Below are 22,664 nucleotides of genomic sequence, written 5' to 3'. Positions count from 1 at the left end.
TGGCAAGCATCCTCACTACCTCTGAGGATGCTTGCCATAGATGCAGGCAAAACGTCAGGAGAGAATGCCTCTAGAATATGGCCATATAGCCCGAAAAAACCTACAACAACCCAAACTGCATTATTTCTACAGAGCAGATGCACCACAAGATTCCAAAAACTGTTCAGCCATGGAAACCCACTGAGTGCTCTTGGGCACATCCCACTCTCTCAGCCTCAGAGGGAAGACAAAGACAAACCTTCTGAACAATCCTTGCCAAGAAAAACCCATGATAAGTTTGCTTTTGGGTCTCCATAACTCAGAAACAATTAAAAGGCACATAGCTGCACAGCCAAAGTGTTGATTCAGCACTTAATTCCATGGGTCTACCTTAGTTGGATCTAACAATTGGGTTCAAGCCATAATCACCCCGTCTCATGTGTTCTCTGATGTTGCCCAACGTGCCGTTTTGGACCTGAGTCATCTATTACTTTTGGTGTTTCGTGAACAAATGCTTTGGAAGCCTGTTTTGAGTGGAATGCACATTAATAAACCAGTTTAGACCAAATTGCATCCAGACATGGGCTGGCATCCCAAACATTTTGGGACCAAAGTTTGGCAAACTTCAACTTTTTTTAGGGAAAAAAATGGATGTCTGGAGTCTGTTTTGCAAGGAACATGGTGTGAAACAAATGCCTGCGCAGTTGGTTGCAATTTGGTTATATTCCAGACGTATGTCCAAACAGCCAATGTCAGCCTTGGCAAAACTGGACAACTTTCCTAATAAGTTATACAATTCAGCATGAGTTGGGAAAGGCCTAAATTTCAACAGAGAGACAGGCAAAGTATTACACTTGGGCAGAAAGGTATGAAATGCACAAATATACAATGGGTGACATTTGGCTTGAAAACAGTCCATATGAAAAGAATCTAGGAGTAGGCAACATAATAAACAACAAGGTGAACATAAGTCAACAGTGTAATGCCGCAGCTAAAAAGACCAATGCAATTCTAGACTGCATCAATGGGAAGTATTCCACCTAAACATTGAGAAAATCCTCCTGATGAAAAGACCTGTTTCATATATTGTCAAAGGCTTTCATGGCTGGAATCACTGGGTTGTTCTAGGTTTTTTGGGCTCAATGGCCATGTTCTAGAAGCATTCTCTCCTAATGTTTTGCCTGCATCTATGGCAAGCATCCTAGAATGCTTCTAGAACAGTGGTTCTCAACCTTCCTAATGCCGTGACCCCTTAATGTAGTTCCTCATGTTGTGGTGACCCCCCCATCCAAATTTGGCACAGTTACCTGATACACCCAAATTTGAATACTGGTGGGGTTGGGGGGGATTGGTTTTGTCATTTGGGAGTTGTAGGTAAAGGTTTTTGCCTGACATTATGTCCAGTCATGTCTGACTTGGGTGTGGTGCTCATCTCCATTTCTAAGCCGAAGAGTCAGCGTTGTCCATAGACACCTCCAAGGTCATGTGGCCAGCATAACTGCAGGGAGCACCGTTAGCTTCCCGTCAGAGCAGTACCTATTGATCTACTCACATTTGCATGTTTTTGAACTGCTAAGGTGGCAGAAGCTGGGACTGACAGTGGAAGCTCATGCCGTTTCCTGGATTTGAACCTGCGCCCTTTCGGTCAACAAGCTCAGCAGCTCAGTGGTATCGTTGTTGGGATTTATCGTTAACCTACAATCAAAGAGCATTCTGAACTCCAACAACGATGTAATTGAACTCAATCTGCCCAAATGTGAACACTGGTAGAGTTTGGGGAAATTAGACCTTGACGCTTGGGAGTTGTAGTTGCTGGGATTTATAGTTCACCTACAATCAAATAGTGAGGCCGCGAGGAGCAGAGTGAGGGCTCGTGCATGGGAGCCCTCGGCTGCCTGGCAGCCTTGTGGGCGGGGCCTAAGGAGGCTGCCTCATGACCCCTCCGAAATAGCCAAACGACCCCCCGGGGGGTCGTGACCCCCAGGTTGAGAACTGCAGTTCTAGAACATGGCCATTGAGCCCGAAAAACCTACAACAACACAGTGACCCCACTTTAACAGCCACGGCTCCTTAAAATGCTTGCCATAGATGCAGGCGAAATGTCAGGAGAGAATGCTTCTAGAACATGGCCATATAGCCCAAAAAACCTACAACAACCCAGAGCTGTTTTATAGTAGAAAATACTGCCTGGGAGTCTATGAAGTCTCCCTCTCTGGAGATATTGACACGGTGACTGGATGGGCATCTATCAAGAGTGTTTCTGTCTGGCAGAAGGAGGTTAGATTAAATGTCCTTTGGGGTCTCTTCCCACTCTATTATTCAATGGTTTGATTATCTCAACCAACATTATTTCTAAAAAGAGGCTGTGTTGTCGAAGGATTTCATGACTGGAATCGGTGGTTTGCCGTGAGTTTTCCAGGCTGTCTGGCCACTTTCCAGAAGCATTCTCTCCTGATGTTTCACCCACATCTATGGCCGTTCGAAGCAAATAATGTGGATTCCCTGCCCTGATATTCTGGGTTATATTTCAATGTAGAAGGGGGCCCTAAGCAATCACTCCCTTTAATGCAGTGGTTCCCAAACTTTTTTCTGACCAAGGACCACTTGACAAGGGACAACTTGGCCAGGGACCACTTTGACCAGTACCACTCTCCAACATTAGTACCAAAAGGGTTACAAATTGGTTTTTGGTCAACTTTAGATTCTGTTTGGTTATTTGCGGTGCCGATTCAGAAAATTGCATTAGAAAGACCACATCAGCTCTAGTTTCTGATACAGAACATGTGCCATCCAGTAGTTGCCATCTGCTCACCCCAGAAAACCATACTGTATTTAATAAGCTTCAGCACTATAAGAGGGTTTCATGAAACAAGTTGCTTTCATTGCAACGGTGTAGTAATGGTAGAAATACAACACAGCCTGAGCTCTGCGAGTGCAGCATTTTTCAAAATGAAGCAGAGAGAGTTTGAGGACCGGGACATCCGTAGGGATACCAAGGTGCTTGTTTATAAAGCTATTCTCTTCCCAACACTGCTATATGCCTATGAAACGTGGACTGTCTACAGACGTGACATGCAACTCCTGGAACGATTCCATCAGCGCTGCCTCCAGAAAATCCTGCAAACCTCTTGGGAAGACAGGCGGACAAACGTCAGCATGCTGGAAGAAGCAAAGACCACCAGCATTGAAGCGATGCTCCTCCACCATCAACTCTGCTGGACCAGCCACATTACATTGTTGGCTCATGTTTAACTTGTCCATGAAGACAAGATCTTTTTCACACGTACTGCTCTCGAGCCAGGCATCATTGTCCCCCATTCTATATCTTTGCATTTCATTTTTTCTGCCAAAGTGGAGTATCTTTAAGAATCATAGAATCATAGAATCAAAGAGTTGGAAGAGACCTCCTGGGCCATCCAGTCCAACCCCCTGCCAAGAAGCAGGAATATTGCATTCAAATCACCCCTGACAGATGGCCATCCAGCCTCTGCTTAAAAGCTTCCAAAGAAGGAGCCTCCACCACACTCCGGGGCAGAGAGTTCCACTGCTGAACGGCTCTCACAGTCAGGAAGTTCTTCCTCATGTTCAGATGGAATCTCCTCTCTTGTAGTTTGAAGCCATTGTTCCGCGTCCTAGTCTCCAAGGAAGCAGAAAACAAGCTTGCTCCCTCCTCCCTGTGGCTTCCTCTCACGTATTTATACATGGCTATCATATCTCCTCTCAGCCTTCTCTTCTTCAGGCTAAACATGCCCAGTTCCCTAAGCCGCTCCTCATAGGGCTTGTTCTCCAGACCCTTGATCATTTTAGTCGCCTTCCTCTGGACACATTCCAGCTTGTCAATATCTCTCTTGAACTGTGGTGCCCAGAATTGGACACAATATTCCAGATGTGGTCTAACCAAAGCAGAATAGAGGGGTAGCATTACTTCCTTAGATCTAGACACTAGGCTCCTCTTGATGCAGGCCAAAATCCCATTGGCTTTTTTTGCCGCCACATCACATTCCTGGCTCATGTTTAACTTGTTGTCCACGAGGACTCCAAGATCTTTTTCACACGTACTGCTCTTGAGCCAGGCATTGTCCCCTATTCTGTATCTTTGCATTTCATTTTTTCTGCCAAAGTGGAGTATCTTGCATTTGTCACTGTTGAACTTCATTTTGTTAGTTTTGGCCCATCTCTCTAATCTGTCAAGATCGTTTTGAATTCTGCTCCTGTCCTCTGGACTATTGGCTATCCCTCCCAATTTGGTGTCCTCTGCAAACTCTGCAAAGAAGCCCTGGTCTAGAACATATTCTATTTTGGATTCTTTGTGAAAATATCAGTGTGCAATTTGCATCATGAACTCATGCCCATTGGTTTGTTTGCTGGCTTTCCTACCTAGTAACTTAATAGTAGCCCTCAACTGGATATGGATGTTGCAGAGCCGCACACTTCTCATTCCTGCCAGTGTGGATCCACTTATGTGAACCTAAGGATGGCAAAGGATTGTGGTATTTTTGTTTCCAGACTCAGTTCGAAATCCTTCCAGTGAGTCCACTACGTCTCAAGGCAGTTGGTACAAATGCTTTCTTTCCACTGAAGCGAAACAAGCAAGAATCCAAACCTGGGAGGCTGAAGTGGAATTTTAAAAAAAAATTGCAACAGGTCCAAGATGTAATCATAATTTACGGTTATTTTGGTAGCAAAGGCAGGGAGATTTGTGGTCTTGTCACTTAGGGATCATGTTCTGTGTCAAAGTGTTTGTGGCTGTGACTCTTTTGGGAAGACTGAAATAATTATTTTTTTCAAGGCAGGCAAAGTATATTTCCCTTTGCAAGTTCTGTGAAAGAAACCCTCCTTTCCCCTCCAAAAAACCATCTAATTCTTTTTGAAAAGTCTGAAAATTAGACAGAACAAGAAGTGTTGCCCCGGCTTCACTTTCCCAGATTTGGACCTCACACAGAGAGCATATAAACTATAGAATTAATTCAGTTTAACACCACTTTATTTGCCATGGCTGAGTGCTATGGAATCATGGAAGTTGTGGTTTTATATGGTCTGTTGTCTTCTCTGGAAAATATTGTGCATCACCAAACTATAACTCCCAGCATTCCCTAGCCCTTAATCATGGCAGTCATAGTGGTGTCAAATTGCATCAATTCTCCATTATAGACGCACTCCTATTTGCTAAAATGGGTGGCAGAAATATCCCATTGTAGACTGGCACTAAAGCAGTTGTTCCCAACTTGTGGTCCATGGATGACCAGTGATCCACAAGAATGAAAATATCGTCCATGGCCTCACCATTGCTACTTTACTTACTTACTTACTTACTTACTTACTTAATTACTTAGGAGATTCCATCTGAACAAGAGGAAGAACTTCCTGACTGTGAGAGCCGTTCAGCAGTGGAACTCTCTGCCCTGGAGTGTGGTGGAGGCTCCTTCTTTGGAAGCTTTTAAACAGAGGCTGGATGGCCATCTGTCAGGGGTGATTTGAATGCAATATTCCTGCTTCTTGGCAGAATGGGGTTGGACTGGATGGCCCATGAGGTCTCTTCCAACTCTTTGATTCTATGATTCTACTGTGTAGTGGATTTCTTTCTCCTGTTATCTGGTTTATCCAAGTTAAAACTCAAAACGTTTGTATCTTTGGACATATGGTTGTGATCTCCTAATGATCCTCTCCAGGAAAATTTCGATACTCCATTACTAATCCTGTGCATCTTGAGTGGATAATGAAAGTATCTAGGTTCTTGTAGGTTTTTTCGAGCTATAGGGCCATGTTCTAGAGGCATTTCTCCTGACGTTTCACCTGCATCTATGGCAAGCATCCTCAGAGGTGAGGTCTGTTGGAATTAGGACAATGGGTTTATATATCTGTGGAATGACTGGGGTGGGACAAGGAGCTCTTCCCTGCTGCAGCTAGGTGTGAATGTTTCAGCTGACCACCTTCATTAGCATTTGAAGGCCTGCCTGAGCCTGGGAAAATCTCCTGTTGAGAGGTGTTAAGATGTGCTGGTTGTTTCCTCTCTGCTGTTTTGTTGTTGTAATTTTAGAGTTTTTTAATACTGGTAGCCAGATTTTGTTCATTTTCATGGTCTCTTCCTTTCTGTTGAAATTGTCCACATGCTTGTGGATTTCAATGGCTTCTCTGTGTAGTCTGACATGGTGGTTGTGGGAGTGATCCAGCATTTCTGTGTTCTCAAATAATATGCTGTGTCCAGACTGGTTCATCAGGTGCTCTGCTATGGCTGACTTCTCTGGTTGAAGTAGTCTGCAGTGCCTTTCATGTTCCTTGATTCGTGTTTGGGCAATGCTGCTACGTTTGGTGGTCCCTATGGAGACTTCTCCACAGCTGCATGGTACACGGTAGACTCCTGCAAAGGTGAGAGGATCCCTCTTGTCCTTTGCTGAACGTAGCATTTGTTGGATTTTCTTGGTGAGTTAGTAGATTGTTTGTATGTTGTGTTTCCTCATCAGCTTCCCTATGCGGTCAGTGGTTCCCTTGATGTATGGCAGGAACACTTTTCCTCTGGGTGGATCTTGGTCTTGACTCTCGTGGCTTCTTCTCGGTTGTCTTGCAGCTCTTCTGATGTCTGAGGTGGAGTCTCCCTTGGCCTGGAGAGCCCAGTTGAGGTGGTTCAGTTCATCTTGGAGGAGGTGGGCTTCGCAGATTCCTTTTGCACGGTCTGCCAAGGCTTTAATGGTGCTTCTTTTTTGACTTGGGTGATGGTTGGAGTTTTTATGTAGATATCTATCTACATAATGATAGTATCACTTACTGATAGTTTTCAATGTATCCTCTCTAACTGGAGCTAACACCAAACTCTGTTTATTACCAACTTTGGTTTCCAAACAAGTCTCTTTCCTTACCAAATGCAGTCTCTTCTTTGACATGTCATGTGGAAACCTCATAAGGTCTGCTGTGTTCTTTATCAACAGGTACTTTCTGGTCTGGCTCGTCTGTCATGTCCAACTGGTCAACACCGAAGCCGTGGAGCTGACCGACATGTTTGGGGAGATTCAGTCCCCCAACTTCCCAGACTCCTACCCCAGCGATGCAGACGTGACCTGGAACATTTCAGTGCCGGATGGCTTTCGCATCAAACTCTACTTCATGCATTTTGACCTCGAATCTTCCTATCTATGCGAATACGACTATGTCAAAGTGAGTACCAATTCACACCATTATTTTCTGGTACCTTTCAGATATGTTAGACTGCAATCCCAATCATCCCCACTTGGGTTGGGGGATGATGGGAATGGTGGTCCCGAATCCCCCAAAAATATATATTATCGTTTTGAAATTTCACATTGTGTTTCAGCATTCCTTCAGCTCTCTAAATCTCTAAATTTATTTCTAAAATTCAAGCACTGTTGTTGTTGTTCATTCGTTCAGTCGTCTCCGACTCTTCGTGACCTCATGGACCAGCCCACGCCAGAGCTCCCTGTCGGCCGTCACCACCCCCAGCTCCTTCAAGGTCAGTCCAGTCACTTCAAGGATGCCATCCATCCATCTTGCCCTTGGTCGGCCCCTCTTCCTTTTGCCTTCCACTTTCCCCAGCATCATTCCCTTCTCTAGGCTTTGCTGTCTCCTCATGATGTGGCCAAAGGACTTCCACTTTGTCTCTAGTCTCCTTCCCTCCAGTGAGCAGCCGGGCTTTCTTTCCTGGAGGATGGACTGGTTGGATCTTCTCGCAGTCCAAGGCACTCTCAGCACTTTCCTCCAGCACCACAGCTCAAAAGCATCTCTCTTCCTTCGCTCAGCCTTCCCTAAGGTCCAGCTCTCACATCCGTAGGTGACTACAGGGAATACCATGGCTTTGACACTGATATTCTTCTGTCTCTCAACTTTGGATGTTTCCAGCATATACAGGAATCTAGAGAACACAAGAATGGAAATATAATGCAATCATACTGGAAAGTAGTTGATGCCGATTGAATTTGCACTGAAAGGAGAATTTCATTTCAGTCTGTTTCTTGGGCATTTATTAAGAACCCTTCTGCACTAAACTATTGTAGTGTTACAATTCCGTTTGGCTGAGTTTCTTAAGGTGCGTCTACACTGCAGAATTAAAGCAGATTGACTCATAGAATCATAGAATCATAGAATCAAAGAGTTGGGAGAGACCTCATGGGCCATCCAGTCCAACTCCATTCTGCCAAGAAGCAGGAATATTGCATTCAAATCACCCCTGACAGATGGCCATCCAGCCTCTGTTTAAAAGCTTCCAAAGAAGGAGCCTCCACCACACTCCGGGGCAGAGAGTTCCACGGCTGAACAGCTCTCACAGTCAGGAAGTTCTTCCTCATGTTCAGATGGAATCTCCTATCTTGTAGTTTGAAGCCATTGTTCCATTGCATCCTAGTCTCCATGGAAGCAGAAAACAAGCTTGCTCCCTCCTCCCTGTGGATTCCTCTCACATATTTATACATATTTATTTATTATTTATTTCAAAGTTTTCTATACCGAGCTTCCCACCTCTTAGAGGGACTCAGCCCGGTTTACAACCATAAAAACATACAATCAGTAAAATATCATAGTTCATAATTACAATAACACATTTAAAATAACAACTATATTTAAAACTACGGTGGTCAGTCGTCATATTAAAAACAAGTATACTTCATCTTCCATCCACAATCCTAGGGTGCTGTCTCATTCATCGAATGCCTGTCTCCACAACCATGTCTTCACCCGTTTCCTGAATGTCAGGATAGACGGGACGGTTCTGACCTCCAGTGGGAGAGAGTTCCAGAGTCGCGGGGCCACCACTGAGAAGGCCCTGTCCCTCGTCCCCACCAGGCGCGCTTGTGAGGCCAGTGGGACCGAGAGCAAGGCCTCTCCAGACGATCTTAGTCATCTTGATGGTACGTAGGGGAGAATACGTTCGGCTATCATGGCTATCATATCTCCTCTCAGCCTTCTCTTCTTCAGGCTAAACATGCCCAGCTCCTTAAGCCGCTCCTCATAGGGCTTGTTCTCAAGACCCTTGATCATTTTAGTCGCCCTCCTCTGGACACATTCCAGCATGTCAATATCTCTCTTGAATTGTGGTGCCCAGAATTGGACACAATATTCCAGGTGTGGTCTAACCAAAGCGGAATAGAGCATGGGGAGCATGACTTCCCTAGATCTAGACACTAGGCTCCTATTGATGCAGGCCAAAATCCCATTGGCTTTTTTTTCTGCCACCACATCACATTCCTGGCTCATGTTTAACTTGTTGTCCACGAGGACTCCAAGATCTTTTTCACACGTACTGCTCTCGAGCCAGGCATTGTCCCCCATTCTGTATCTTTGCACTCATAGAATCATAGAATCAAAGAGTTGGAAGAGACCTCATGGGCTATCCAGTCCAACCCCCTGCCAAGAAGCAGGAATATTGCATTCAAATCACCCCTGACAGATGGCCATCCAGCCTCTGTTTCAAAGCTTCCAAAGAAGGAGCCTCCACCACACTCCGGGGCAGAGAGTTCCACTGCTGAACGGCTCTCACAGTCAGGAAGTTCTTCCTAATGTTCAGATGGAATCTCCTTTAACTCCGCTTTAACTCCACTTCAAGACTGTAGAATCTTGGAGTCTGTAGTTTAATAAGTCTTTGACTGAGAAATACTTTGTCAAACTACAACTCCCAGAATTGCAAAACTTTAAGACGTGAAAATTAAAGCTGTATCAAAGTGCTTTATCTCTGCGGTGTTAATGGAGGCACTCGTAGTTAGAACAAACTGGAGATTTTGCTGCCAAAATTATTTCCCTCCTTCTTTCTCTCTCTCTCTTCTATTTCTTATTTCTTTCTCTCCTTCTTCCCCTTCCCTCTGAGACAGGAAGAGAGATAAATAGAGGGACTCTTTATTTAGACAAAGAGACCCTTCGCCCTGACCTATCACCATCCCATCCATTAAAAGCTGGCTGGTCTCCTTTGTAGCGACTGTGCATGTTTTATTTGTTTTGTTCCAATTTAAACAGCTTTTTCATTATCCAAACACTCCAGGAGAGAAGCCAACTTTGGTACCGTCCCTGGAATATTATTTGCAAAAATTGAGTTTGTGCAGATTCGTGCTCAGGCAGCACTGCGAGAAATAGCAAGTCGCATAGAATGCCAGCATATATCGTTTTGTGATGACAGTTAATCCACTTACATTGAAGCTGTATCCATACTGCACATTAAATATCATGCAATGGAATTCTGGGATTTGTAGTTTGGCAAGATAGAGTTGCACTCCACAACAGGAATAACCCCCTTCAAGAGAGATATTGACAAGCTGGAATGTGTCCAGAGGAGGGCGACTAAAATGATCAAGGGTCTGGAGAACAAGCCCTATGAGGAGCGGCTTAGGGAACTGGGCATGTTTAGCCTGAAGAAGAGAAGGATGAGAGGAGATATGATAGTCATGTATAAATATGTGAGAGGAAGCCACAGGGAGGAAGGAGCAAGCTTTTTTTCTGCTTCCTTGGAGACTAGGACACAATGGAACAATGGCTTCAAACTACAAGAGAGGAGATTCCATCTGAACATGAGGAAGAACTTCCTGACTGTGAGAGCCGTTCAGCAGTGGAACTCTCTGCCCCGGAGTGTGGTGGAGGCTCCTTCTTTGGAAGCTTTTAAGCAGAGGCTGGATGGCCATTTGTCAGGGGTGATTTGAATGCAATATTCCTGCTTCTTGGCAGAATGGGGTTGGACTGGATGGCCCATGAGGTCTCTTCCAACTCTTTGATTCTATGATTCTATGATTTTTAAACACCATATGTTGAGTAGGGAAAAACAATCCTTTTATTGGGTTGTTGTAGGTTTTTTCGAGCTATATGGCCATGGTCTAGACGCATTCTCTCCTGACGTTTTGCCTGCATCTATGGCAAGCATCCTCAGAGGTAGTGAGGTCTGTTGGAACTAGGAAAAAGGTTTATATATCTGTGGAATGACCAGGGTGGGACAAAGGACTCTTGTCTGCTGGAGCTAGGTGTGAATGTTTCAACTGATCACCTTGATTAGCATTTGATGGCCTGGCAGTGCCTGGAGCAAACTTTTGTTGAGAGGTGATTAGATGTCCTTGTTTGTTTCTTCTCTGTTGTTGTGCTGTTGTAATTTTAGAGTTTTTTAATACTGGTAGCCAGATTTTGTTCATTTTCATGGTTTCCTCCTTTCTGTTGAAATTGTCCACATGCTTGTGTATTTCAATGGCTTCTCTGTGTAGTCTGGCATGGTGGTTGTTGGAGTGGTCCAGCATTTCTGTGTTCTCCAATCATATGCTGTGTCCAGGTTGGTTCATCAGGTGCTCTGCTATGGCTGACTTCTCTGGTTGAAGTGCCTTTCATGTTCCTTTTATTGAAGATAAGTAAAAGCAGCAAAGTAAAAAAAGGCGCTGGTAAATTCAATTAGGTGAGAAGATAAGCAGGAACAAATTAGTCCAAGGTAAAGTTCAGCAAAGTCCAAAAACAAAGTGCACACTTCTCTAACAAAATCCAAAGATCCAGGAAATGTTGATCCAAGGCAGGAGTATGTAATTACAAGGGACAAAAATCCAAACCAAGAAACAAGAAATCCTTAAGCATAAATCTTCCAACCATGGTTTCCATGAAACAAGGACAAGAACTAAGCAGGATTCTAAATGATGCTTCATCAGACTAGATTTCCCATGCTTGGAACTTTTAGCATTCTGCCAAGAAGCAGGAATATTGCATTCAAAGCACCCCTGACAGATCAGCCTCTGTTTAAAAACTTCCAAAGAAGGAGCCTCCACCACACTCCGGGGCAGAGAGTTCCACTGCTGAACGGCTCTCACAGTCAGGAAGTCCTTCCTCATGTTCAGATAGAATCTCCTTTCTTGTAGTTTGAAGCCATTGTTCCTTGTCCTAATCTCCATAGAAGCAGAGGACAGGAGCAGAATTCAAAACGATCTTGACAGATTAGAGAGATGGGCCAAAACTAACAAAATGAAGTTCAACAGTGACAAATGTAAGATACTCCACTTTGGCAGAAAAAATGAAATGCAAAGATACAGAATGGGTGACGCCTGGCTCGCGAGCAGTACGTGTGAAAAAGATCTTGGAGTCCTCGTGGACAACAAGTTAAACATGAGCCAACAATGTGAAGTGGCGGCAAAAAAAGCCAATGGGATTTTGTCCTGCATCAATAGGAGCCTAGTGTCTAGATCTAAGGAAGTAATGCTACCCCTCTATTCTGCTTTGGTTAGACCACATCTGGAATATTGTGTCCAATTCTGGGCACCACAATTCAAGAGAGATGTTGACAAGCTGGAATGTGTCCAGAGGAGGGCAACTCAAATGATCAAGGGTCTGGAGAACAAGCCCTATGAGGAGCGGCTTAGGGAACTGGGCATGTTTAGCCTGAAGAAGAGAAGGATGAGAGGAGATATGATAGCCATGTATAAATATGTGAGAGGAAGCCACAGGGAGGAGGGAGCAAGCTTGTTTTCTGCTTCCTTGGAGACTAGGACACAATGGAACAATGGCTTCAAACTACAAGAGAGGAGATTCCATCTGAACATTAGGAAGAACTTCCTGACTGTGAGAGCCGTTCAGCAGTGGAACTCTCTGCCCTGGAGTGTGGTGGAGGCTCCTTCTTTGGAAGCTTTTAAGCAGAGGCTGGATGGCCATTTGTCAGGGGTGATTTGAATGCAATATTCCTGCTTCTTGGCAGAATGGGGTTGGACTGGATGGCCCAGGTGGTCTCTTCCAACTCTTTGATTCTATGATTCTCACCTTCCAGGTGCCATTTGCATGATGCATTACTCCGGGTGTGAGTTTTTAAAAAAGAAATACACCACACACACACACACACACACAAAAGTCCCACTCTAATGGATGAGAAGAATTACTCTTCATTTGAACAAAACAGCTTTGGGTAGCAGTGCTTCAGTATTACATGGGTGCAAAGTGCTACTGGTGAAGCATTGATGAATGCCTTGAAATAATCCAGAAGACATTGCAACTGTTTTAAGATGTAAAGATGCTCCATTCATAAGTGATGTGATGCACATGGGGCAACAAAGCCCATCAGGCACATACATTGTTCAAATAAGTGTTTTCACAATTCACTAACAGGATTATTTAGTATCTCTGCTACTTACCTTAATGCTTCTATTACACTTTGTAGAAAAATTTGAAACACTTTCTGTTCCTGATTTGAAATTATTATTTCCTGTTTAATTGTGAAGTACCTCCTTTGAAAGTCATTGTTCTACTCCAGAAACTTTGTTTTTGTGACTACCACAAACTAGGTTGAATTCATTGAGACTCGATGAGATATTCTTTGAAAAACTGGAGCAAAATGTGCTGCAGAATATCCCATAAAAAAGCAAAGTTTTTGCAGTTTAATCACCCTTTTCCATGTTTTTATGATAGAACCAATTAGGAAATGACATTTATAATCCAGGAACAATTAAAAAATTGTTACATAGAGCTCTCAATGGGTAGATGTCCATCTGTTGGGAGGGCTTTGATTGTGTCCTCCTGCAAAATGGGATTGGACAGGATGGTTTCTTCCATGTCTTCGACTAGAATCATAGAGTTGGAAGAGACCTCCTGGGCCATCCTGTCCAACCCCATTCTGCCAAGAAGCAGGAAAATTGCATTCAAATCACCCCCGACAGATGGCCATCCAGCCTCTGTTTAAAAGCCCCCAAAGAAGGAGCCTCCACCACACTCCGGGGCAGAGAGTTCCACTGCTGAACAGCTCTCACAGTCAGGAAGTTCTTCCTCATGTTCAGATGGAATCTGACTACCAACAGATCTCTTTGATTCAGTTGAAATGAGCTAACTTAGAACCATTTGAGTTTTTGACTTGGATGCAGAAAACCCCACAAACTTATCTAGGAGCCTTAGTGCAGCTGCCTCCAGGGCAAAAAATATTGCCTGAGGCAATGGCCTCACACTGCCTTATATTGGGGCTCTCCCTCTATAAAAGTTCCCCAGGGACTCACTTCTCAGGTTATTTTTGGCAATCAAGGGACTCGAGATGACAACCTTTTAGCACCAAACAGCTGCATCGACAACGTCTCCCCCAAAGCATCCCGGAATTGTGTGATTGCAAAGCTTTTTTGTGTTATGCCGAGGAGTGCTGGAGATGGGTTTGTTTTGCATTTTTAAAGCCAGCCCAGCTGGAAAACCTCTGGGGAATCTCAATGCAACTGGTTTTTAAAAGCACAGAACGAAACAACAAGTGAGCAAGAGAATTTTTTGGAGGAAAGATCCCTTTCTCTCTTGCTCAGAGCTACTTTCTCCAGGCTGTCTTCCAACTTCAGAAATGGGTCTGGAAACACAATTAATATGTGTTGTTGAAGGCTTTGCAGAAGACTACCGTATACTATGCAGATGTGGACAAGTCTACATTTGTTGTTGTTCATTCGTTCAGTCGTCTCCGACTCTTCGTGACCTCATGGACAAGCCCACGCCAGAGCTCCCTGTCGGCCGTCACCACCCCCAGCTCCTTCAAGGTCAGTCCAGTCACTTCAAGGATGCCATCCATCCATCTTGCCCTTGGTCGGCCCCTCTTCCTTTTGCCTTCCACTTTCCCCAGCATCATTGTCTTCTCTAGGCTTTGCTGTCTCCTCATGATGTGGCCAAAGTACTTCAACTTTGTCTCTAGTCTCCTTCCCTCCAGTGAGCAGTCGGGCTTTATTTCCTGGAGGATGGACTGGGTGGATCTTCTCGCAGTCCAAGGTACTCTCAGAACTTTCCTCCAACACCACAATTCAAAAGCATAGTCTACATAGGGACCACCAAATGCAGCGATGCCCAAACACGAATCAAGGAACATGAAAGGCACTGCAGACTAAGTCAACCAGAGAAGTCAGCCATAGCAGAACACCTGATGATCCAACCTGGACACAACATATTCTTTGAGGACACAGAAATGCTGGGCTGCTCTAACAACCACCATGTCAGACTACACAGAGAAGCCATTGAAATCCATAAGCATGTGGACAGTTTCAATAGAAAGGAGGAAACCATGAAAATGAACAAAATCTGGCTACCAGTATTAAAAACTCTAAAATCAAGACACTACATAAAGAGGAACACTAAAAAACATAGAGGAGTTCCAGAGAAGAATCAATCAAGGCCAGCTAACACCTCCCAACCAGCCAGCTGCTAATCAAGGTGGCCAATTGCACCATTCACACTCTCAATGCAGTCCAGCATCTGGAGGGGCACATATTTATTCATTATTTATTTATTTAAAACTTTTATATCCCCATTTTCTCACCTCCGTAGAGGGACTCAGACCGGCTTACAGCAAGGATTCAATGCTAGTAATGCAAGTTAGAACATCATACAACAATACAACATTAAAATACATATAGATAAAATACATTTATACCAAATCGCCGAGGTAAAATCATGTTCAACTCGGTCTGCATATGTGGTCACTCACTTTGGTCTGTAACCAGACTCAGCCATTATTCTGGGAATGCTTCGTTCCATAACCAGGATTTCACTAGCCTCCTGAAGGACAAGAGGGAGGGGGCAGATCTAATCATAGAATCACAGAATCAAAGAGTTGGAAGAGACCTCATGGGCCATCCAGTCCAACCCCATTCTGGCAAGAAGCAGGAATATTGCATTCAAATCACCCCTGACAGATGGCCATCCAGCCTCTGTTTAAAAGCTTCCAAAGAAGGAGCCTCCACCACACTTCGGGGCAGAGAGTTCCACTGCTGAACGGCTCTCACAGTCAGGAACTTCTTCCTCTTGTTCAGATGGAATCTCCTCTCTTGTAGTTTGAAGCCATTGTTCCTTTGCGTCCTAGTCTCCAGGGAAGCAGAAAACAAACTTGCTCCCTCCTCCCTGTGGCTTCCTCTCACATATTTATACATGGCTATCATATCTCCTCTCAGCCTTCTCTTCTTCAGGCTAAACATGCCCAGCTCCTTAAGCCGCTCCTCATAGGGCTTGTTCTCCAGACCCTTGATCATTTTAGTCACCCTCCTCTGGACACATTCCAGCTTGTCAATATCTCTCTTGAATTGTGGTGCCCACAATTGGACACAATATTCCAGGTGTGGTCTAACCAAGGCAGAATAGAGCATGGGGAGCATGATTTCCCTGGATCTAGACACTAGGCTCCTCTTGATGCAGGCCAAAATTCCATTGGCTTTTTTTGCCACCACATCACATTGTTGGCTCATGTTTAACTTGTTGTCCACGAGGATTCCAAGATCTTTTTCACACGTACTGCTCTCAAGCCAGGCATTGTCCTCTATTCTGTATCTTTGCATTTCGTTTTTTCTGCCTAAGTGGAGTCTCTCGCAGTTGTCCCCGTTGAACTTCATTTTGTTAGTTTTGGCCCATCTCTCTAATCTGTCAAGATTGTTTTGAATCCTGCCCTGTCCTCTGGAGTATTGGCTCTCCCTCCCAATTTTGTGTCATCTGCAAACTTGATCATGCCTTCTAGCCCTTCATCCAAGTCTTTAATAATCTTGCTCAGGAGAGAGTTTCATAGCTGAGGGGCCACCACAGAGAAGGCCCTGACTCTCATCCCCACCAAATGCGCTTGCAAAGGTGGTGGGACCGAGAGCAGGGCCTCTCTGGAAGATCTTAACGTCCTCGATGGTTCATAGGGGAGAATACATTTGGAGAGGTAAACTGGGCCAGAACCGTATAGGGATATGATGACATGAGGGGCGTTGAGCTTGACACATGGGCCTTAGATGCTTTCTTCTTTCTTGTTGATAGAGCAGGCATGGGCAATCTCCAGGTGTTTTGGACTCCAACTCCCACAATTCCTAACAGCCGGTAGGCTGTTAAGAATTCTGGGAGTTTAAGTCCAAAACATCTGGAGGGCCAAAGTTTGCCCATGCATCCCTTAGAAGGTTTTTTGGTGGATCTCAGGTTGGTTTCTGCTCCATTCTGAATTAGTATTTCCACAGCTCCCAGAATGGGGCATTGCACCCATTTCTCAGAAATGGAGACTGAAATGTAAGGAAGGGAAATGCATAACTCCAAGAAACACAAAGTTGTGGCTCAGGAAGAGGGGGGCACATCATGCGCCGGCTCCATGCATTCCAAGGAAGCCATTGAGGGTAGACTTGACTCTGGAAGATCTAAGCAGTTCCATATTTCCGTGGCTTTGGCAGCTCCCGGGAGGGCACGGAATGAGCCCAGAATGAGCTTCTTTGGCTGGGCTCTTTCCTTTACGACCAAAACAGACCCTTCCCTGGGGGATCCGGAGCATTCGCCTCTGCTCCTTTCTGAGCAATTTTTCACAGATTCCATGGGATTTTGAAACAGCAGCCGTTGACCAAGACTTTGTTTTGCTTTTCCAAAGAAATACATAACTAATTGGAAATTGATGTGTTTCTGGTTTTGCAGCTATCCAGGCCCAGGCATGGGGTGCAGCCCAGGCCATGTGCAGTTGTGTCATAAGTTGGAATGATGCTAAATTCAGTTGCAAGAATCCAGAATTGGCCCAAGGAGAACTGTGTTTGCAAGCATTAAAAGTTTGCTTCTAGAAATGAAGACTGGCTTTTCTTACATACTGGTCTCTCCACTTTTATGGGGTCTAGGGACACAGGGCCTCCAGAAAGGTGGGGAAACTTCCACCAGAGGTTGAGCATAGAGCTGGGTAGGAGGAGAATCTTAGAACTTTGTGCCGTCGCGCCTGGGGGCTATAACTCTTAGTGAAAGAGGCATGGACGTGGCATCTTTCCCCAGGGGGTTGCTTCTTGCCCTCCTGAAGGAAACTGGAACTCCCAAAGACCAAAACACAACAGATAACTCGAAATGGTATTTATTGTTCACAATGAGTTATCTTTCTCAGGCATAAGCTTGATGTTTCAACAGGGATAAAGGAAATATACTTTACAATCTCTGAAGTCCAAGGAGTTTTGCAGCTAAGAAGCTTTTCCTGTTTCCTTTTTCCTCAATGGCTGTGAATATCGGAATATACACAACCCCAGTCCAATGGCCTATGTTGAAGGGACAAGACCTTCCTCTGGTGCCAAAAGAACTGGTTTGAAGGCGCTTGGGTCTCCTCAATGTTGTCCAGGACGATCTGGACATAAAGCATGAGTCCCAAGGGTAAAAAAAAACCTTAGAATTGGTGCTGAGAGGTCATTTAAGCAGGGGCTTTTAGAGCCAAGTCTCTTACTCACATCCATCTGATAGAAACTCCGATGGCAGAATAAAAAAGGGAAGCACTCCCCTCCTCCAGGAAGAGGTGGAGCCAAACAATTGAGCTGAAAAAGCAATTCAACTGATGCAAACAACACTGATTGACAGCTATAAATAACCAATCAATCCAACTATACATAAGCAGGGTAAAAAGGCAGGATTAAGTATGATACAACAGTTTAAATCTTGCAACTAACAGATCTACACATAGGTGGCACCACTCACACTGTCACAAACTTAGAACTTAGGATCTTAGAACTATAACGCAATTCTGTGATTGCTGTGTTGTCGAAGTCTTTCCTGGCCAGAATCACTAGGTAGCTGTGAGATCTCTGGGCAGTTTGGCCATATTCCATCAGCATTCTCTTCTGACATTTCACCTGCATCTGTAGCTGGCATCCTCAGAGGTTCTGTTGGCAGTGAGGCAAGTGGAGTGAATATATATACCCTTGGAATAATGTCCAGGGTGGAGGAAAGAGCCCTTGTCTGTTGAAAGCAAGTGTGAATGTTGCAATTAGCAAGCTTGAGTAGCCATTTGAGTAGCCATGAAGTTTGCAAAGTCAATCAGTGAGAGTTGTTGTAGGTTTTTTTCGGGCTATATGGCCATGTTCTAAAGGCATTTTCTCCTGACGTTTCGCCTGCATCTATGGCAAGCATCCTCAGAGGTAGTGAGGTCTGTTGGAACTAGGAAAAGGGGTGTATATATCTGTGGAATGACCTGGCAACCCTACATAGAGCGTGTTGCAGTAGTCTATATGGGATGTAACCAGAATGTGGACTACCATGGCCAAGTCAGACTTGGCTTACTGAACTATTTTGAAGTATTTTGGAATTCCAGATAAAGGATGCTCAGCCTGTATATCTCAACATTATATAGCTGTTCCTGAATGGCAAGGAGTTGGCCAGATGACCCTTGTGTGCTGGTATAGCTATACCAGAAGCTCCCACTTTATTTGCCTTGTATTACATGTTTGCTTGTACCCAAGACTTGGTATTCTGCGGAAGGGTGGCTTCCTGTTAAAGTTTGCAGTTATAGGGCAGGCCCCCTGTCCATCATCGTTAAGTTTGGTTCTGCCCCCTGTTCAGAACAACTGAGAAGGGAAGGGAGCCATTTTCAGTCAGTCTCAGCAAGGAAAGTCAGTGTACAGGACGTGTACAGACTTTCTCCTGTACAAAGGCTTCAACCCTTATGACTTCCCGAGGGAGAACAAAAGGATTCCCAAAGATTCTCAAGGAAACAGCCTTAAAGCTCTGAGGAATTTCAAAGGGAATAACAGCTTTGAATATCTAAGAACTCCAGCTGAAGTGACTACAGGCCTACTGGTAGGTCCACTCGGTGCTTTGAGACACAGTTCAACCCGGTAGTGGCGCCCACATCAGTTAGGTTGAGGTTCACAGTTAGCCTGGAAGAAGTTTGGAAAGGGATTTTCCTTTAGAGTAAAAGCAACAGTTAGAAGCCACCGGTTGCACAAAAGAAGCATTTGTTTAACCTTTTGAAGTCAAAGGAAGTTTCTGTTGATTGTTCACCAATAAAAGACTTTGTTCTATTTCGCAAGTCCTCTAAAGACTGTTTATGGTGAAAAAAAATCCTTACGAATTTCTCTTCATGCCCCCTGGCTTCCCGCTGGGCTAAAGTTGCATGTCCTGTTTTAAAAGCAATTCTTTTCAAGCCCAGCATGCGACAGAACACCTTGGGATCCCTTCCAATTCAGTGTTTTGATGAAGCCACATATCAATTGACAAAATGCAATCCATGCTCACACTTGGCAAACATTCCATCACTTAGTCCAAGTTCTTGACTTCTGAGAAGCCATATCAGCTACAAAGAACATGTCACCATTTCTGGCTCATCCCAGCTGTCCAGGCCGCTTCCCGAAAAGAGCCGAGGCCGGCCTCTGACCGTAAACTAGAAGCCAGAGAGGGGCCATCCAGCCTGGTTAATGTGTGCTGCCCTGCCGAGGTCTGCATACTTTTCCGTAGATCATTGACTTCCCCGGAGCGAGCTGGTAATTGGATCTTGGCAGTTCCTTTGGCCGGATTCTCCCTCCGAGGTCATTGTGTCGACATGTTCACTAGAGAAGATTCGCCTTTGAGGATGAACATCCTTTGCTGGAAAAAAAGAGGGATGGGAAGGGAATTGCACAAACATGCTGCCTTCTGGAACAATAGCTGTTTCTCCGAGTCTGGAGTAGAAACAATGATTTATGGATGTGTTTCCTTTTTTAGCTCAGACATCCCAAAGGCTGCCTTTTCATGAGGTTGGCCAAAGTCTTGGCTTTTGCCTGCCTCCTCCTTGGATCCTCTCTGGGGAGAAGAGTTGGATGATGAGGCTAGGAGAGCAAGACCAAGGGAAGTGTTTCCTTTCTGGTCTGCTTCAAAGCCTTTTGAGATGTCTATCACCCAGACCTTGCTTCATACTATCTCATCATCAACTCGATTGATGGCTTCACCATTAGCCAGATGTTCCTGGGTTTCAGCTCATACTTTTGATGTAGAATAAGATGGTGTCTCCTCCCTTTGTGTATAGAAATGCCAACATGGCTGGCAGTTGATTCTTACTTCAACACAGGCGATGGAAGTGTGTCCTCCATTGAAGCTCAAGATCATGGTGTGTTGAAGGAAATGGGGAGAAGATTTGGAGCTCAAGATCATGGTGTGTTGAAGTAAATGGGGAGAAGAGTTGGATGATGAGGCTACGAAAGCAAGACCAAGGGAAGTGTTTCCTTTCTGGTCTGCTTCAAAGCCTTTGAGATGTCTATCATCCAGCCTTTGCTTTTACTACCTCATCATCAACTTCATTGATGGCTTCACCATTAGCCAGATGTTCCTGGGTTTCAGCTCATACTTTTGATGTAGAATAAGATGGTGTCTCCTCCCTTTGTGTATAGAAATGCCAACATGGCTGGCAGTTGATTCTTACTTCAACACAGGCGATGGAAGTGTGTCCTCCATTGAAGCTCAAGATCATGGTGTGTTGAAGGAAATGGGGAGAAGAGTTGGAGCTCAAGATCATGGTGTGTTGAAGTAAATGGGGAGAAGAGTTGGATGATGAGGCTACGAGAGCAAGACCAAGGGAAGTGTTTCCTTTCTGGTCTCCTTCAAAGCCTTTGAGATGTCTATCATCCAGCCTTTGCTTTTACTACCTCATCATCAACTTCATTGATGGCTTCACCATTAGCCAGATGTTCCTGGGTTTCAGCTCATACTTTTGATGTAGAATAAGTTGGTGTCACCTCCCTTTGTGTATAGAAATGCCAACATGGCTGGCAGTTGATTCTTACTTCAACACAGGCGATGGAAGTGTGTCCTCCATTGAAGCTCAAGATCATGGTGTGTTGAAGGAAATGGGGAGAAGAGTTGGAGCTCAAGATCATGGTGTGTTGAAGTAAATGGGGAGAAGAGTTGGATGATGAGGCTAAGAGAGCAAGACCAAGGGAAGTGTTTGCTTTCTGGTCTCCTTCAAAGCCTTTTGAGATGTCTATCACCCAGCCTTTGCTTTTACTACCTCATCATCAACTTCATTGATGGCTTCACCATTAGCCAGATGTTCCTGGGTTTCAGCTCATACTTTTGATGTAGAATAAGTTGGTGTCACCTCCCTTTGTGTATAGAAATGCCAACATGGCTGGCAGTTGATTCTTACTTCAACACAGGCGATGGAAGTGTGTCCTCCATTGAAGCTCAAGATCATGGTGTGTTGAAGGAAATGGGGAGAAGAGTTGGAGCTCAAGATCATGGTGTGTTGAAGTAAATGGGGAGAAGAGTTGGATGATGAGGCTAAGAGAGCAAGACCAAGGAAAGTGTTTCCTTTCTGGTCTGCTTCAAAGCCTTTGAGATGTCTATCACCCAGCCTTTGCTTTTACTACCTCATCATCAACTCAACTGATGGCTTCACCATTAGCCAGATGTTCCTGGGTTTCAGCTCATACGTTTGATGTAGAATAAGATAGTGTCACCTCCCTTTGTGTATAAAAATGCCAACATGGCTGGCAGTTGATTCTTACTTCAACAAAGGTGATGGAAGTGTGTCCTCCATTGAAGCTCAAGATCATGGTGTGTTGAAGGAAATGGGGAGAAGAGTTGGAGCTCAAGATCATGGTGTGTTGAAGTAAATGGGGAGAAGAGTTGGATGATGAGGCTAGGAGAGCAAGACCAAGGGAAGTGTTTCCTTTCTGGTCTGCTTCAAAGCCTTTTGAGATGTCTATCACCCAGACCTTGCTTCATACTACCTCATCATCAACTCAATTGATGGCTTCACCATTAGCCAGATGTTCCTGGGTTTCAGCTCATACTTTTGATGTAGAATAAGATGGTGTCTCCTCCCTTTGTGTATAGAAATGCCAACATGGCTGGCAGTTGATTCTTACTTCAACACAGGCGATGGAAGTGTGTCCTCCATTGAAGCTCAAGATCATGGTGTGTTGAAGGAAATGGGGAGAAGAGTTGGATGATGAGGCTAGGAGAGCAAGACCGAGGGAAATGTTTCCTTTCTGGTCTGCTTCAAAGCCTTTGAGATGTCTATCACCCAGCCTTTGCTTTTACTACCTCATCATCAACTTCATTGATGGCTT

The 22,664-nt window shown here is 44.6% G+C and overlaps 1 protein-coding gene across 3 annotated transcripts in view; it reads left to right on the top strand.

The window, feature by feature from the left end:
- MASP1 (MBL associated serine protease 1) overlaps positions 1 to 22,664 on the top strand; it is a 155,428-nt gene that overhangs the window by 26,408 nt on the left and 106,356 nt on the right. For all 3 annotated transcript variants that reach the window (XM_060767277.2, XM_060767275.2, XM_067466125.1), the window contains exon 2: positions 6,903 to 7,128. In XM_060767277.2, coding sequence (XP_060623260.2) covers positions 6,903 to 7,128 — 226 coding nt within the window. The remainder of the gene's footprint in view (positions 1 to 6,902; positions 7,129 to 22,664) is intronic.

The sequence above is a fragment of the Anolis sagrei genome, chromosome 3 (genome assembly GCF_037176765.1).
Source record: "Anolis sagrei isolate rAnoSag1 chromosome 3, rAnoSag1.mat, whole genome shotgun sequence".
Lineage (NCBI taxonomy): Eukaryota > Metazoa > Chordata > Lepidosauria > Squamata > Dactyloidae > Anolis > Anolis sagrei.
This window is presented reverse-complemented; position numbering and strand designations above follow the sequence as displayed.